Source organism: Motacilla alba, chromosome 3, assembly GCF_015832195.1.
Source record: "Motacilla alba alba isolate MOTALB_02 chromosome 3, Motacilla_alba_V1.0_pri, whole genome shotgun sequence".
Taxonomy (NCBI): Eukaryota; Metazoa; Chordata; class Aves; order Passeriformes; family Motacillidae; genus Motacilla; species Motacilla alba.
The window spans coordinates 72,406,968-72,424,113 of record NC_052018.1 but is presented as its reverse complement, the minus strand read 5'-3'; the positions used below and the strand labels follow the sequence as shown (position 1 = coordinate 72,424,113).

The 17,146-nt window shown below is 44.1% G+C and overlaps 3 protein-coding genes across 5 annotated transcripts; 1 reads left to right on the top strand and 2 right to left on the bottom strand.

The window, feature by feature from the left end:
* Positions 1–623: 623 nt before the first annotated feature.
* Positions 624–2,294, bottom strand: LOC119699117 (proline-rich protein 2-like). The gene is made up of 2 exons (XM_038132162.1): positions 2,285–2,294; positions 624–1,333 (listed from the first exon to the last, which is right to left on the bottom strand). Exons 1-2 carry the CDS (start codon positions 2,292–2,294, stop codon positions 624–626), a joined length of 720 nt encoding a protein of 239 aa, XP_037988090.1.
* Positions 725–10,454, top strand: LOC119698456 (TATA-box binding protein). Of its 3 annotated transcripts, none has more exons than XM_038130305.1 (8): positions 725–806; positions 2,407–2,643; positions 3,300–3,631; positions 4,696–4,783; positions 6,773–6,864; positions 8,024–8,191; positions 8,486–8,580; positions 9,786–10,454. In XM_038130305.1, exons 2-8 carry the CDS (start codon positions 2,590–2,592, stop codon positions 9,863–9,865), a joined length of 909 nt encoding a protein of 302 aa, XP_037986233.1. In that variant the 5' UTR covers positions 725–806; positions 2,407–2,589; the 3' UTR covers positions 9,866–10,454. The 3 variants fall into 3 exon arrangements, with proteins under 3 accessions (XP_037986233.1, XP_037986234.1, XP_037986235.1); XM_038130306.1 differs by having other exon boundaries at positions 744–884; positions 9,786–10,452; XM_038130307.1 differs by having other exon boundaries at positions 746–806; positions 2,468–2,643; positions 9,786–10,307.
* Positions 10,455–11,552: 1,098 nt separating this feature from the next.
* On the bottom strand, positions 11,553–17,043 carry PDCD2 (programmed cell death 2). The gene is made up of 6 exons (XM_038130303.1): positions 16,603–17,043; positions 16,267–16,518; positions 15,737–15,913; positions 14,612–14,727; positions 13,292–13,408; positions 11,553–12,768 (listed from the first exon to the last, which is right to left on the bottom strand). Exons 1-6 carry the CDS (start codon positions 16,901–16,903, stop codon positions 12,604–12,606), a joined length of 1,128 nt encoding a protein of 375 aa, XP_037986231.1. The 5' UTR covers positions 16,904–17,043; the 3' UTR covers positions 11,553–12,603.
* Between the last annotated feature and the right edge of the window lie 103 nt (positions 17,044–17,146).

Sequence of the window (17,146 nt, the reverse complement as noted above, 5' to 3'; positions counted from 1 at the left end):
TGACACAGGGTTGTGTCCAGATAGTTCTTTCACATCTCCAGTGAGGGAGACTCCACAACTTCTCAGGACAATCTGTTCCAGTGCTCGGTCACCTGCACAGTAAAAATGTTCTTTCTCATATCCAGGTGGAACTTCCTGTGCATCCGTATCTGCCCATTGCCTCTTGTCCTATTGCTTGGCACCACCAAGATGAGCCTGGATGAATCCTCTTCACCCCCACCCTTTAGATATTTATTCACATTTATGAGGTCCCCTCTCAGTCGTCCCTTCTCGAGGCTGAACAGGCCCAGGTCCCTCAGCCTTTCCTCATAAGTGGATGCTCCAATCCCTTAATCATCTCTGTAGTCCTCTGTTGCATCTGCTCCAGGAGCTCCATGACTTTCCTGTCCTAGGAGCCCAGAACAGGACACAGCACTCCAGATGTGCCTCACCAGGGCTGAGTAGAGGGGCAGGATCGACCGGCTGGCAGTGCTCTTCCTAATGCATCCCAGGATAGCACCGGCCGTCTTGGCCACAAGGGCACTGCTGGCTCATGGACAGCCTCTTTGCACCAGGAGCCCCAGGGCTTTCTCCACAGAGCTGCTTCCCAGCGGGCTGGCCCCAGCCTGTGCTGGTGCATGTGGTCACGCCTCTCCAGATGCAGGACCCTGCACTCGCCCTGGTTTGATTTCCGAGGGTTCCTCCCTGCGAAGCTCTTGTCCCGCTGGCGGCGGGAAGTGACGCGCCGGGCGCGCCGGTGGCGCGGGGGCGGGGCGCGGCCGGGCTCCGGCGGGCGCTGAGCGCGGCGGGAGCGCAGCGAGCGCCAGGTACCGAGTGCCCGCCACCGAGTGCCCGCCGCTCCCTGCGGCCGCCGCTCGCCCCCTGCCCGCCGGCGGGGCACGATGGTGCGGGGCAGGCCGGGCCTGGAGGGCGGGGACGGTGCGCGGGCCGGGCTTGCTCCGCACCTCCGGGGCGGCCTGAGCCGCGGCCGGGGAGCAGGGAAGGACTCCCGCGGCGCGGAAGCGGCGGCCGCCTTTCTCTCCCCCGCCGCGGCTCGGGGGCGAGCGGCGGCCGAGGCGCCGACCGCGGGATGGGCGCGGGCAGCGGCGGGACCCTGCGAGGGCGGGCGGGGGCTGCGCGGGGCCGGGGCCGGTGCTGGATGGGGAGCGAGGAGGGCTGGGGGCGCGGGCAGGCTGTGGCCGCACGCCGAGCGCTGCCGTGTGGCTGGTGGCGAGCCCGAAAGGGGCCTCGGGGGTGGGTCGGGGCCTCCTCCGGGCTGTCTCCGGCTTCTGGACTCTGTTCCCTCGAGCGAAGCGTCGCCCGACGTTTGTAGTGGAGATCTGAGCAAGCCGCGCTAAGTGGGTAGAGGGACCTCTGCGAAGACAGTGCCCTGGGTGCAGGTTTTGGCATGCCTGGTATCCAGCCTTCTTAATAAATAGCTGGGCTGTCGAGGAGTTGACTTTGTTTCTTCCAGGATAATGTTTAGGCCTTTAATGTACCCACGTTGTAAAACCTGGGTGCTCTGATTGATACCTTTGGTGAAGGTAAAGATGGTAATATGGTGATAGGTGGAAAGAAGCAGGCTTTTCTAGCTGCAGTGTAAATATTATTATAGTTCTAAGCTCTCATATCTTAAAAGAAAGAGAGGCTGAATAGGCTGTATTCAGATTTTGAGGTGGCCTACCTCTGGCCTGATAATGACCTTGAATATTTCTTAGAAATAGTTAAGGAACTTACAAATTAATGGGATAATGTTTTATATCATTGGTATAATAACATTTAAATTCTGCACTTCTGTTGTTTATTTCCAAAACACAGCAGCAGCAGTATAGTTAAAAAATGAAAGTCATTGTACGTTTCACTTGTGTACTTGAAATTGGTTTTCACATATTTCTTTTTTCCTCGTGAAATGCATGTCATTACAGTTTGAAATCTGTTCATGCTTTGTTTTATGGATTTAGATGGAAGATGTTTTCCTAGCTGTGATTTGAGCTGCAATGCTTTTCTCATAGAAGAAAAAAAAAGTAATTTTTGAAAGCCCAAGCCTTAAAATGACTTACAAGCAATGTCAATTAGTAGCCAAGGGAATTAAATTCTTAACAAATCTGTGCTTTTGCATCTAAAGCAAAGCTTGGAGTACAATGAGCATCAACAGCTTGAGCTGTTTGTGCAGCAGGGTTTGATTAGACTGTCTATGTGAGTCAGGTGACCTGCCAGGGACTTCAGCAGAATCATACTGCAAAGTTCCTATGGAATGTGCCTGAAAAAGGTTATTTTTATGGATTGTGCATGCGTGTGTGTGTACGCGTGAACATTCTTATATGTATTTGTAGGTGGGCGTCTCTTATCTGAGTCAGCAGCTGATGGGTTTGCTTTTGGGTTTGTGTTTAGATATTATTCTCAAGATATTACGTTTTTTCTTTCCAGGCTTTGGTTAGTGTTGTAGACTCATATTTCTCTGAAGCTGATGTTTTCCTAACACTTTCAGCTTGGCTTTAAAAGCTGCTTCACTGGAATGTTTTAAACGGTTAAAAAACCTCTAGGATTTGAAGTTTATTTAAATTAATTGAAGGAAGTACTTCTGGCCTCACCAAAGAAATAACTGGAATCATGGATCAGAACAACAGTTTGCCACCCTACGCTCAAGGCTTAGCCTCCCCTCAGGTAAAAACAAATGTAAAATCTAACTATGATCTGAATTTCCTTTGTGAAATGCTTTCTCTTTCTTGCATCTAGCTTCACTTTTTTTGTTTGCAGATCTGAAAAATTCTGCTAGGTATCGAATAATACTAGTATAAAGCAGAATTTTGAAACCATTGATGTCTGTATTCAGAAGTATAAGAAAAACACGGTTTCTTATACATGGAATATCTGTGAGATTTCTTAATGGGGTTCCTCTTAAGTTGAAACATGGCTGACAAATTGGAAAGATTTAATTTAATTTATTTTTGGTGGTTGCTCCTTAAACTATGTACGTAATGGATTGTTGCTGGGCTATGAATGCAGTGGGTACAGTGAGCACAGTTGGTGTTCAAACAATTTCAAGTTAAATTATGGGTCAAAGTTGAGACATGCTTGCAAGGTAGTGTGAGAAGCATGTCATGTTCCCTAGATTCCTTTGGGTAGTACTTTATTCTATAGAACATTTGCATTTCCAAGGATTTTCTGATTTTAATGAATTACTGCTATATGCTTCAGGTTTGATATGAGCAACTCAGCTAACAGAGATTTATTTTTGACTCCTCCTGAAAACTTTGTCTCTTAAAAACAAAATGGAGTCATCATGATCTGTGGTTTTCGTGTCATGTTTTCTTCTGTAGGGTGCAATGACTCCAGGAATTCCAATTTTCAGCCCAATGATGCCATATGGCACAGGACTGACACCGCAGCCTGTCCAGAGCACCAACAGTCTGTCCATATTGGAGGAACAGCAGCGGCAGCAGCAGCAGCAGCAAGCAGCACAGCAATCCACATCACAGCAAGCGACACAGGGAACATCTGGTCAAACCCCCCAGCTCTTCCATTCACAGACTCTTACCACAGCCCCTTTACCAGGAACCACACCTCTGTACTCCTCTCCAATGACTCCAATGACTCCAATAACTCCTGCAACACCGGCGTCAGAGAGCTCTGGCATAGTGCCACAACTACAGTGAGTGCCCCAGATGTGTTAGTGCATCATGTCCTTTCTCAGATAGCCCTTTAAAGACTTAGGACCAAAGTCACATCAGGAATTAGGTACTGCATTTTGGTGGGAAGGGAGGTCCTGAGAATTTATGAGTCTCCTGTAGCAATATGAGTAATTTTTACTTTTATTTTTAGCTTAGCTTCATTACTAAACCACTTAGTAATATAAACAGTTTCTTAGTGATTTGTCAACGGTACATCTTTGGAGCATACCAACGGAGGGTTATATATGTCTTCATTTACCACCGTCATAATTTATAACTCCTTGCAGTTTAGGAGTTCATGATGTTTCCTATTCTAATGCATGGCTAACACTGAGTTTGCGAGAAGGTAAAAAACCCTAGAACTAGTTCCAAGTTCAGGTAAGGAAGTATTTTCAGTGAACTTCAGTTTTAAAGAGAATACTTCAGAAGTTTATGGAAGGGACAACAAGAAATGGTTGATACCATGAATTGAAAAAGTAGTTTCTCATATTTTTCTTACTTTTTTTCCCTCACTGAGGACCTTTATATTTCAGGGTTTTCCCAGAAAACAAAATTTTTTATCTAGTAACTTTCTTAAGCTTTCTGGACACCTACTATCCCATCTCCTGGCAATGCATTTACCTCCTAGGTCATTCCCACTTAGTTTTGCACCCTCCTCCTTGAAGGGCATAGCAAGGAAATTTTCAGATGGTACTATCATTTTCTCCTCTTTCCAGCAGCTTCCCTGATTGTGGTGAGGGCTCTCAGCATCAGTAATTTTTCCTCCCAAACTGAAATAGAGATTCTTCTCATGGGACACTTTTCATAATAGCTGACAGATAAGGAGGAATCAGCAATTATGCCTTAGGAACTTCTGCCCTACAAAAGGAGGTTCCTGAGCCAAAACACTGCTCAGAGCTCCTGTTAGTAGGAAGAATGCTGTTCAAATTCATTTGGAGAAACAAAATAATAATTTAAAAAAAATGATTAGGCTTTGTTAAAAATGAGGAAGACACATGAATTCCTTTTTTTTTTTTTTTAATATATTTCTCTGATCTGTCTTTAGGAATATTGTGTCCACAGTGAATCTTGGTTGCAAACTTGACCTAAAAACTATTGCACTTCGTGCCCGAAATGCTGAATATAATCCCAAGGTAAGAGAAATGTATTAAGAGTTCATCCTGTAACAGATAAATTAAAGGCACAGGTTGTGGCTGCAGGCTGCTGCAATAGACTGAAAAACCTACTTGCTATATATGCAGTTTTATACTGTAGTTAAAAGGGAAATCATGATAACCTTAGGACATTCAAATTAGTAAAAAGCATTTTTATGCTGAGGTGGCTGTGATGTGCACCAGGTTGTAAGTTGTTAGATTTAGAAACAACCTAATCAACAGTGTAGTACAGTGGCCAAGCTTTTTGTGGTAGAGGTGGCCTCTGCTGCTGTTCATGTGGGCATATTTGTTTGTAGTGCTCAGTGAGCTCTTTTTGCTTATTACTGTGAAATGTCTGATGATGAAATCTTGTTCCCTATCTCCCAACAAGGAGATAGGAAAGAAGAGTTAAAATCCTGGACTCCTGCCAGAGCTGTGGTTTCCTCCACCTAGCTGCTCCTCTGGAATTCTCACGGTCACAGGGCATTCACTTATTTTTCACAGTCTCACTTCCCTATGTTCTCCTCCAGTACTTCTGCTGTCTCATTGCTTCTGATGGCTAAGTTTGGTGGAACATTAAAATGGATCAAAACAAAATCAATTAAATTGATTTTTTTTGCATACTGACTTCAAAGTTGCCTGCTGCTTCTTAATAGTAGTAGGGTTCTAAATAAGTGGTGTCTTTTTAGCTTGGGAAATCTGAACAGCAAAGGACCTGGAGCATTAAATCAAGAAAATAATGTTGCTTTATGTTTCTTTTGGGTGGCTCCTCTTGAAAATGTTACCTTTGCAACAACAGTAGCTGGACGCTAATAAAAGTTGAGATGTCGCATAGTTGAATTGGCTTGTCTTGGGAAGGCTTCAGTTTTCCTGGGGTGTGTGTTTTTCTTGTTTTAGCGTTTAGTATTTTGCTGCAGTTGACCTGAGCTCTGCTTTTAAAGGTTAAAGCACACATGCAGGAATATATGATAAATTACTCTTACTGTAAGTTTGTACCAGTGATGCTGTTACATAATTGTGAGTAAGATATTAGCGCAGCAAAAATTTGAGCATGCTTGGTAACTCTTAATGTAGGGGGTAGGTGGCTGTGTAAAACTTGGAGGCTAGAATAATCGATATGAAACACTGTTTTCCATGGCAGAGGGATAGAAGGGTTATGTAACACACTCCTGACATTTAGTCAGTAGTTTCATCTCTCAAAGAAAGATGTTGCTTGGCTATATTATTTAAGTCATATTTTGACAAATGTGCTGTTGGGTAACCCACGCTACCGCCTTGGTTATGTTAGCAGAACAATTCATGGGACTGCAGGGTGAGCTGTTCTAAGTTAAATATAACAAACAGGAGGTTTTTTTGGGTTTTTTTTGTGTGTGTGTGTGTGCACGTGTGCCCACCTCAGTTTCCAGTATCTCTTGCTTCAAGGAATTTAAGAATATTTGGAAATGCTTACTGAGAATAAAAAGCTAGAGCTAATTAGGCTGCTGTGTCCTACAATGGTAGCTGAGGTCACTTCTGTTTACACAGGACTTTGATCTCCAGCTGTTCTGTTTGCTGGTATTGTAACACTGTCCATTTTTTTGAATAGTCTTCCATCCTGCTTATTATAAGAGATAAAATTCCAACACATATGGAGGAGTTTTTAAAAATTTATTTTAAAATTGTTTCTATTGCTCTGATGCAAATGTTAGCATTATTTATATGTTACATATATATGTTCTTATATATATATATATATATATATGCACATATAGTAATGAGAGATGAACAGGAATGCAGTGGTAAATATCCCTTCCTGCCTGGCTCTACCTCTCAGTGTGTGTGCTTGAAGGTACTTACAGTTTAAGCATTTCAAGTAAACTTTGACTGATCTGTAAGTATGTTTGATCTTAGTTTTCCTTGCACTGCAGTGTAACTTACATGATGCAGATTTGGTTTTAATGTGATGATGACAGCAGTATATCACTAACAGTCTCAATGCTCACACTTCAGCGTTTTGCTGCTGTTATTATGAGAATAAGAGAACCACGTACTACTGCACTGATATTCAGCTCTGGAAAAATGGTGTGCACAGGAGCAAAAAGGTATGTTTAGGCACTACGAGCAAACTAACTCAGGCTGTCTTTTCTTGTGTACCATGATGCTTGTTTATATAGACACATCAAAGCTGTACAGGTAGAACTAATCACAGTTATCTCAGATTATACACATTTCTACAGAAAATGCCTGTTTTATGATTGAAGAGACTTCCTCTCTTGGGGAAGAGGAAGGGGAAACGGTAGCTCTATTTCTGATGTGTTTTCATTCAGTCTGATAAACTGGTTTGCAGAAGTTATTATATTCATTTTTTTGGCCTTGCAGTTTGGCCTTGCTTTTTCTAATAATTTTTTAAAAAATCAGCAACTAGGTATTGGAACTGCTTAAATTGTAAGGATGGTGAGAGAAGGATTTTATATTTTAATAGCTTCATTCATTACAGGACAAGAGCTCCAAATCTCTGGTTCCTGTAGTCTGATCTGTTCTTAACATGACCACTGAAGAACAAGAATTGAAAAATAAACATAAGCTTAACTCTGGTGGGCAGGAGAGAAATTCTGCTCTGAAGAAGTCGGCTAGGAATCCAGAAGGAATAAACTAATGAGCAGAGATGAATTAATAGATCTGTACAGGGAAACACTTTGTCTGCCTGGTGACACTTGAAATTCAAGTTGTCTTACTCTGCATCAGCAACAGATTCTCAGCTGTTTACAAACCTGAAGCAAACTGAATTCTGCAACAGTGGGCAAGGCTGTGCAGTTGTATTAAACACATGTTTGAATGTCTGGGCTAAATCAATCAGAAGATTTTGCCAGTTGACAGATTTTTCTAGAAATTCATATTTTCTAGCAGTAGTAGTTCAAGGCTGTTCTACAGTAAAAACTTAAGTAACCATCGTAATGTCCCACTAGAGGGACTCTGGTCAGTATTTTAAAAATGTAAAATGTATGGATTTATAATTTACATTTGGTGTCTCATGAACAGTGAGTGCAACAATAATGTTGGTGTCCAGGAGCCTATTACCAAAATTAGCATGAAAACCAGTCAGTGCTAGTTATTAATTTTGGATGTAAAAATTTTTCATGGGAACTCCCCTCTCCCTCCACACAGACTTTTTTCCTCAGTTAGGTATTTGTGGTTAAATGCTGTTTGCTTGAAGTAATACTTAACTGAGGCGGTAATACAGATATCCTTTTCTCACTTCAGTGAGGAGCAATCCAGGCTGGCTGCAAGGAAGTATGCAAGAGTTGTTCAGAAATTGGGTTTTCCTGCAAAATTTTTGGATTTTAAAATTCAGAATATGGTGGGCAGCTGTGATGTGAAATTTCCCATCAGACTGGAAGGATTGGTACTCACACACCAGCAGTTCAGCAGGTAAAAAAAGGCTTGCTTATGTTTCATTCTTGTTGTATACTGTCTTAGAAGGTGACATCTGTTTGGATTATTCCCTTGCACCACGAGGAAACCTGCATCTTTGTTCCCATTTCTGCACTGCCTCAGGTGTAACTGAGGCTGCCCAATGTGAACCTGTCAAAATGATATTCCCGGCTACCCTCCCCAAGTTTCAGGGAAGTCTGCATCTGCTCTGTCCAGTTCTAGACTGGGCCCAGAAGATAGGGTGGAACATGGGGCTGCAAGCACATTTAAACACACTCTCTTCTCTTACAGCTACGAGCCAGAATTGTTTCCTGGCTTAATCTACAGAATGATTAAGCCAAGAATTGTTCTGCTTATTTTTGTTTCTGGAAAAGTGGTTTTAACTGGTAAGTAAAGACAGTATCTTACTCCAAGAGGTGAGATTTAGACTGTATGACAGAGAACAGACAGGGATACATAAGCTGCCAGGTACTTTTCCTTTAGAGATGACAGTACTGAATAGAGTATTCCATGGATGGTGATGTTAAGGAAACTTCCCTGTGCAGCCATCCAGCAAACACCCTGGCAGTCAGAGCCACACTAGCTGCAGCAGGACCAAAGCCTGTTTGCAGTGGGCTGCTCCAGCAAAGCCAACAGGTGTCCTACTTGACTCCCTACACACCCCACTCACACAGTCAGACCAGGTTTTCTTGAGAGCTCAGCACCAGGCGTTGTTATGCAAAGATTGAGCAGTTCAGGCCTCTTGCCTGGGTGTCCTTCAGCCAGAGCTCAACCTGCAGCTCAGCATTGCCACTGCACGCACAGCTACCTGCACTGTGTTCCTTAAGATGGGAGTGCACAAAGCATCAGCACATTTGGCTAGATCAAAGGAATAATCATCATGAACCCTAGTCAGTTATGCAGGTGCCCAAAAAGCTGTAAGAATGCAGGTGATCTTTCTGGCAAAATCTGAAAGACTGTTTCTGTGGCTGAGCATGTGACTGAGCTAGCTTTTCTTTGGCAGCTTCATTGCCCACTGCTGCCGTGCTCTGTGATACAGCAGCTGAAGAAGGGGAGATACTTGAGCTCTAGGATATCCTCAACCTCGGGTGCTCAGCCTACTCCCTCCATTTTTTGTCATGCTGTGTTTTACTATGAAGAAGAAACCCACAAGACCCACAGACGAAAGAAGGATCATGTCCCTGCAGTGTGGGGAAATGCAGTTCTCTGCAGTGGTCTCCACTGCCAGACCTTCCTCCCCCTGATATTCACACTGTCAAAAAAAGCTCCACCAGTTAGGCTTTTCTGCACAAACATTCTACAGGGCTGTGCTTTGTTGTTGGGTCTCTTGTGGAAATCATGTATATGAAAATTCCATTTGCAACATAGCATCGTCACAGAGATGCTAGTGAAAGTTTTAGCAGTTGTCAGATTAAACAGAGAAGGCTGGTAATGTAAGCTCTCTGAAATGTGTTAAAAAGGATTGTAAAAGTGGAGATTTATGGATACACGTAGGTTTTATAGAGAGTTGCATTCGCATACACATTCTAAAAGCTAAAATTAAGTATTTGGCGAAAGGTACAAACTAATTTTATCCCTTCCCTTCTTCCAGGTGCTAAAGTACGAGCAGAAATCTATGAAGCATTTGAAAACATCTATCCTATTTTAAAGGGATTCAGAAAGACAACGTAACAGTTTCTACACACTTCAGAGAAATCAGGGGTATATTTTAAAAGGTATTGTGTATGGCACAGCAGTAACAAGAAACGGACTTCCAGTGCAACTGCAACACCAGGACTTGGACTATTTCCCAGTTAGTGCCTACTTCCCTGATGCTCAAGGGGAACTGTTTTCTTGAATATGTCTACTGAGTTACTGTGAGTTGCTTTACTGGGCTGTTCTTGGAGCAGCCCCTCCAACTTTTATTTATATTCTAGCTTTTAAATAGTTTTAATGCCAGTTCTATTAATAGAAAATCTGTAAGTTGGTTTAAAGACAAATGCAACTGTGTCACTCAGTGTATAAACCACTTTAATTGCCATGTATATATGTTTTAAGTTCCTTCCATAAGACCATGGTTTTATAATTTTCAGAACTTTAGCTTTTAAATTTTTTCAATTTTAAATTTCTTTGGTGCCAGACACATTCCCTCTTTCCAGTATTAAGCAAGACAGAATAAATTTATTAATTAAAATGGCTCACTGTACATATATATATAATATATACCTTTCTTCTCTTTCCTTCTTCAACACCACATGTACAATAAACCCTGTTTATACAACTATGGGAACTGTCTTAATAAATTTCAAAATTACCCAGCTGGTAGAATGAAATACATTGAATTACTTTTTTTTTCCTTAATAGATTTTTTAATAGCAAATGCACTGCTGTAAGTGACATGTTGTTTTGAGAGAATCTTAGCAGTGCTCTGGCTTGCATACCAGCAGTCACATCCTTGGCACCTTGGCAATGTCTATCTTGAATATTTCCAATATGTTAAAGCAAAAGAGATGACTGGTTAAAGAAGCTTGTGTTTGAGTGTGTGTTATGTTCAACAGATGGGATTCAGGCAAGTCTTAAATAGCTGCACTTGACTGAAACAATAGATCCCTACTTAGCTTCTAGAATCTCTTTAAATTACTGCTTTTGTATTTTATCAGCTGTGACAGCTTCACTATATTAGTGTTCCTCTAAGATGTCAAAGCCCTTCCAACTGGAGTCAGTAGGTACGTAATCTTCATTCTGAACAAGGCTTGAAGCCTAATAGGCTCAGAGCTAAAAATAGAAGTTTTTTTCCTTCAGTATATATCCAGGAATAATAGCATCTCTATGACTTACACATTATTTCAAACAGCTTTTATCTGAAACTAGCCCAAATGTAAATAACAGTCTCATTACTAAGTTAGTATTTCATTCCAGACAAAATTAAGTTTCGGCTGGCTTTGATACTGTTCCATTTGCAAATTCCGAGTGACCTTAATCTCCAGTCTTCTCTCTACACCAGTGTCTCTCCAGGTGTTTTAATGACTGGTTTCGTGGCTCTTACCAGAAATACGCTGTTTATTAATGTAGCTGTGCAGGATTCAAGCACTGTGTTGCCTTCAGTGCTGTGCCACTCTGTGCTGTGAGATCATGAATGTTCCTGAGAGCTCTTGGCTATAACTGTATGGCTGTCCATGCTTTTGTTGGATCTGAACTATTACTAACTTACGTGCAAAACTCTTCAAATCTTCAGAAAGCTTGAAGCCCTAAGAAACCATAGGACAGTTTTCAACTGTACTACAGTGACTTAAGACAGTTTGCTCTTTCATAACATGGACCAGGGCTTCAAAATACCCTGCTAGAAATTAAGTCCTTTGATAACAAAACCACTTTCAGGTACAGCATTCTCTGCCTGTTTATTTGAGTACTTTCCACACCTAAACGATTTCAAAACCCCCACAGTGGGCCCCACAGAGTCACAGGTAAGCAGCTATGGATGGTTGGAGCAGGGTAAGGGAATATGTAACTGAAGTCAATTCTATAGGGAAACATACAAAAAAGCCTTTTCTGCAAATACTGCCATAGCCACAGGAGGAGTTAGGCAACTAACTACCACAGTAAAGCTCAGCATTATGGTTTATTATTCTCTTGCCTCAGCTATATGGCAGTCATACAGTGGAAGAATCCCTGCAGAGGACACTTATTTTTAAACTCCATCAATTATGGCAGACTTAAGGTACAATTCAGCCTGAAAATCTGCTGCTACAGGCAGTGTGTAAGAAGACAAATGTGTTCTGGTAGAGCTGACTTTGTTTAAACTGCTTCTGCACCAGGTAACGGAGTTACTTCTTCTGCATGGGGCTAATAGTTTTAAAGTCAGATAAAACACTTGATTTTTGTGCATATTATCTCAACCACTCAATCAGAACATGTGACAAACTCCCAAGTTAGGTTTAGTGTACCTGCTGAGAAAGGGAAGCAGATTTAAATTCCACAGCAAAAGGCTATGCAGCTTTATCTTAGCTGACTCCTGTACAGCTCTTCAACATAAGCACTCAAGTGGGTTTACAGTAGTCTGCTTTTCTTTGAATGAATGTTAATTTTTGAGTAGCCCAATGAAAATCCTGACAGACTACAATCTTTTTAAGTTTTTGAAGTTCCATTACCAGCGAAAGATAATTTCACCAATCCAAGAGTTGATCATCTTTATTAAAAAAACTTCCAGAAATGAGATTTGAAATGAAGCTTTCTGAACAAATGCATCTGGTTTCATTACCAGGTTGAAGTAAAAGCTCCTCTGGAGCACAAGAGAGGCTGTCAACGTCTAGTTACAGCAGTTTTATCACTGTTACAAGATGCACAGTTATCAGTGACTTCAGTTCAACTACGTGTTTGCATAGTGCAGAGATGCAGTGAAACATCAAGTATTCCATTTGGATGACTCAACTTCATAAAGCACAGCCCGTGGAATAGTCTTGTTTCCATATGAACTCTTCCAGGTATTCACTTCCCCCACCACAGCTCTCAGCACAAGTGTACACCACCAGCGTTCCCCAGTCAATGCTCTCTCCAAGGCTGTCAACCTGAAGGTGATTCAGGAGCTGTGGCATAATCTTCAAGGAAAACCAAAAGGTTTAGAGGCAGGCTACAGACTTCTCCCCTCTCCCCACTTCTTCTCCTGAAGAACAGTCCTGCATTTGGTGTAAGAATTTATATTCTCTTACACCAAAATCCCAGCTGAAGCTAGTATGTATATGGCAGGTCAAATAAACCAAATTTGGAATTCTAGGTAAGTTTTATTTGGCCTTATAAGACTTGCCTGATTTGTAGGCCTCCCATCATTTGAAATTCCATTAGTAACTATGTTTTGCCTTTCCATGACATTAAGTGTGTACACCATACATACACCTCTAGCATTCAAAGTTCTACAGCTGAATGCTTCCAGCCAAATTTATTTATAATGCACATAATGAAGTGAAAAAGCACTTAAAAGAATAAATAAAGGCTCTGTACAATCACTTAGCATAGTTTGGTGCAATTTCAACCTTCTTGCTCAAATTATAAGTCAACACCTATACAATTAGATCGTGAGTCGGAAATACATTACCTGTATTATTTTTAAATGAGCTAACATACCTGGAATTCAAATATCCTTTTGGCACCACATACACAATTTGGGATATCTTTTTCTTCAGGCCTGTGTTCACCTGACACCCATAGTGGACCTTCTCCTCCTCTGCAGTATCTAATAATCTGAAATACAGCAGAAATTCAGGTTCTCATGACTGTCCTTTCATCTTGGTATAAAATAAGTGTTTAGTGACACAAAGCTGTAGATAGAGCAGAAAAAGGTCTGTTCTTTAATAGCCATGGCAAAATATCATTTGCAAATGCAGCATTCTAAATAAGACAGGCTGCTTATATGAGTTTTCTTAACTATGTGAATCATGCCAGTATTCATACCGTATTTTTTCAGGGATCATCTGCAGTGATTTGTAATTCCCTAACCAAGGGACCCAGAAATGCAAGGTTGTGTATGTTGCAGTCTTGAGACAGAGAAGGAGCAGCTGGATAATTAGCACATAGACCTGCACACAGTTAGGAATGCAATCCAGATCTTTCTGCCTGCAGTTTTGCATCTAAATACAAACAGACTATCCTAATGTTCAAGAAGGTATTTTCAGACATCCTTTGTTTTTCAGTTACTAGCAAATCACACATCAGCAGCAAAAGGACTCTTGCAGTCAGTACAGAGATGGTCAGAGAGAGTGAGGCACATAGCTAAGGCAGAGAAGGGAACAGACTCGAAGTCTCCTCCTTTCTGAGTGTGTACCTTAACCCCTCAGCTACCAGGCTAAACTCTTCACTACTGTGATGGATTTAGGACTGTGTCTTCTCTGAATGAAACCAGGGCCAGGGTTTTGTTTGACAATGTAGCTTTTTAGCCTTTTGCAGTAATAAAAAATAGCGGGGGGGGGGGAAGATTTCTGTTTTAAATAGTGGAAATTCTAAAGCCATCACTAATTCCTTCAACCTTAAAAAAAGCCAAGCCACCCCCCAATGCAGCTGGTGACAGTGACGGAGCTCTTCTCTGCAGTTTTTGTTCTGCTGAGAAGGAAGGCCAAAAGGGCTGCAGGCTGGGGAACATTGCAGTGGTTCCCCAGGTCCTTTGGTTTGAACCATGTTCGCAGGATGGTGGCTCCTTCCACACTATGAGGGATTCAGCACCCTCGAGCCACCTCATCCTGACCAGCCGTTTAAGGTGGATGAGCAGGTGCTAATCTCTTACTTCAGCTTGAATTATGTTCAGCACATAATGAGAGTGTGTGGGTTAGGTGTGTGGAGGATGAGGAGGCATCCCCATTTCTAACCAGGTACAAAATGTACAAAATGTTGCAGGTGCAGCAGGGTGCTGTGTCAGAACCACTACTTTCAAAGGCCGCCCCATCTTCTGACCTGCTCTGGTTCAGCAGCTACTTGTTTTTTAAACATTCGGAAGATCTTTTCTTCTTCAGTCTCATGTTTTGCCATTGCTTCCAATGTCTCTTCATCTAAGGACTGAAATGCTTCACCTAAGCAAGAAAAAAGAACAGTAGAACTTACAGGCTGATACATACATTAAAACTTAAAAACAGTATTAGCACATGTAAATTTATTTTGCTTCATAAGTCATTCCTGGCATAAATCTAAGATATTTTTCTTTTCATGGCATGTTAAGATTTGGTCACACACAGGTCCATTTACTAGTTTTAGTTGCATTTTAAACATAGGTGTCAGTACCGTAATACTGGAAAGGGAAGGAGTTAATCTACCGAAGTTTATGGCTCCCAGCAGGTATCACTACAAAACTTTCAGGACACCACATTTGAAAAAGGCCTGCATGCTGTGCATGTGCCAGACTTCAGGTTTTAGCACTGAAGAGTGTATCTGTTACACTCCAACAACCACATCAACTGGGGCCACTAAACACTCTTGAGACAGCTTTGGACCACAGCAAGGGACCACCAGGAACCCAGCATCCTTCCCTGGCACTACCATAAACTCTCCACCCTGGGTGTGTTCAAAGCCAGTGTGGTTGCAGCAAACCCATCGTGAATTTAGGGGGAGCAGGGAGGAAGGAGCCTGCACTTCAACTGAACCTCAACAGTTAAAATACCCTCAAACCAGTTTTCTGCTAGCACAGAGAAGAAAATGTTATTTTCGATAAAGTAAGACAAATTGTCTTGGCTTGACTTAGTTCGATCAAACAATCTCCTGATTTCAGCAGCATCCAGCAGCAGGTGGATGCTGCTGAAATGTTCTGTCCTGTCCTTCTCACTTGAGATGTTCCTTACCTATTGGAAGCACACAGGGACACAGTGTAACTCCGAGCTATCTGCTTCAAGAGCTCCCGGGGTCAGAGCTTAGTAAGTTTCTTGCATAAAAGCAACTTATGTTAGGGGATGTCTACAACAAACTAGCATTGCAAATAACTGCAGATTTAGCCTTTTTTTCACCAGTAAAAATCACAATATTTGATATTTTAAAGATGTGATAACAGGCATAACTGGGAAGAATTACAGGCAGCATTTTATTTCTGACCTGCAGTGCCTGCAGCTCCAAGTTCCTCTTGTTCTTTTGCATCCTTTGATGTATCTTCAGCTCCTTGTTCATCATCAGTGCTGTCAGCAGGAAATTCTGGCTCCTCAGGTTCTATCAAAATTTCATATTCTGGAAAAAGGAATTCGTTATGCTCTGGAATTGCATCTGCCGAATCATCTAGAAAACAGAAGACAGACACCACTTTACAACGTCATTTCACATTTCATGTCCTTCTCCCTGAAAACTACACAGCAAACTACACAGCAGAAACACTGCATGAGCAAGAAAGATTTGCATCACTGCTAGGCCTAACCTGAAGGTAAGAAACACTAAGGACAGCGGAAAACTACAACAGGCGTCCTGTTGCTTTGAACCTCTCTAAATCCAAATGGAGTGGAAGGCAGACCAAACAGTGTTTGCAACAGCATTTAAGAACTCAAGAGCTGCGGGCGGCAGCTCGGTGCAGTATAACCACAGGCTGGCACGCGTTGTTCCCGCGTTGCAGGGGTCCCTGACGGCCGCGGACCCACCTCCGGGGGCGTGCTGCCCGCAGGAGCGGCGGTGCCCGCGCCGCCAGTCCAGCGCCTGGTGCTCGGGCCCGCAGTAGGCGGCGCGGCGGCAGCGCCCGCAGCAGCGCGGCCCGAGGCAGCCGCAGACGCGGCAGAGCGCGGCGCCGCTGCCCAGCCGCCGCGGGGGCGCGGGGGCCGGGCCCGGGGGCGGCTCCTCGGGGGGCGGCTCCTCGGGGTACGTGTCGTTCCGCCGCGGCAGCTGGCTCCGGAACACTGCGGGCGAGAGCAGACGCGCCGGTCAGCGGGGCGGCGGCCGGCGGCCCTCGCCCCGTCCCTCCCCGCGTCCCCGCGCCTCACCGCGGAAGGGCCCGCCGGGGCCCGCCAGGCGGTAGCAGGCGGGGCTGCGGCAGGCGAACACGAAGAGGGTGCGGTGGAAGGCGTCGGGGCGGCCGGGCAGCGGCGCGTACAGCTGCAGCAGGAAGGCGCAGGGCTGCTGGCAGCGGCCGCAGCGCAGAGCGGCGGGGCCCGGCAGCCCGGCCTCGCCCAGCCACGCCGGCCGCCCCCCGACCTTGCTAGGGAAGTAGGTGCTGTGCAGCCGCCAGGCACCGCCCGGGCCCTCCGCCGGCGCCGCGAAACCCAGCTCCACGCCGGGAGCCATGCCGCTTCCCGTCGGCCGCCAGGCAGCGAGAGGGGCGGGCGCTGCGCCGGCCCCGCCCGGCCCGGCCCCGGCTCAGCGCCGCTCTCCCCGGCCAACCCTGCCCCCGCCAGCTCCGTCCCGGGCTCCCCGCCCTGTGCCGGCTCCGCCTCTGTAACGCGGCAGCAGGGGGAGGACTGGGAAAAATAACCCTGGAAGACGAGGGCTGCCGCTTCAACGGAGAGCGCAGTCAGCGGTGAGACGGGG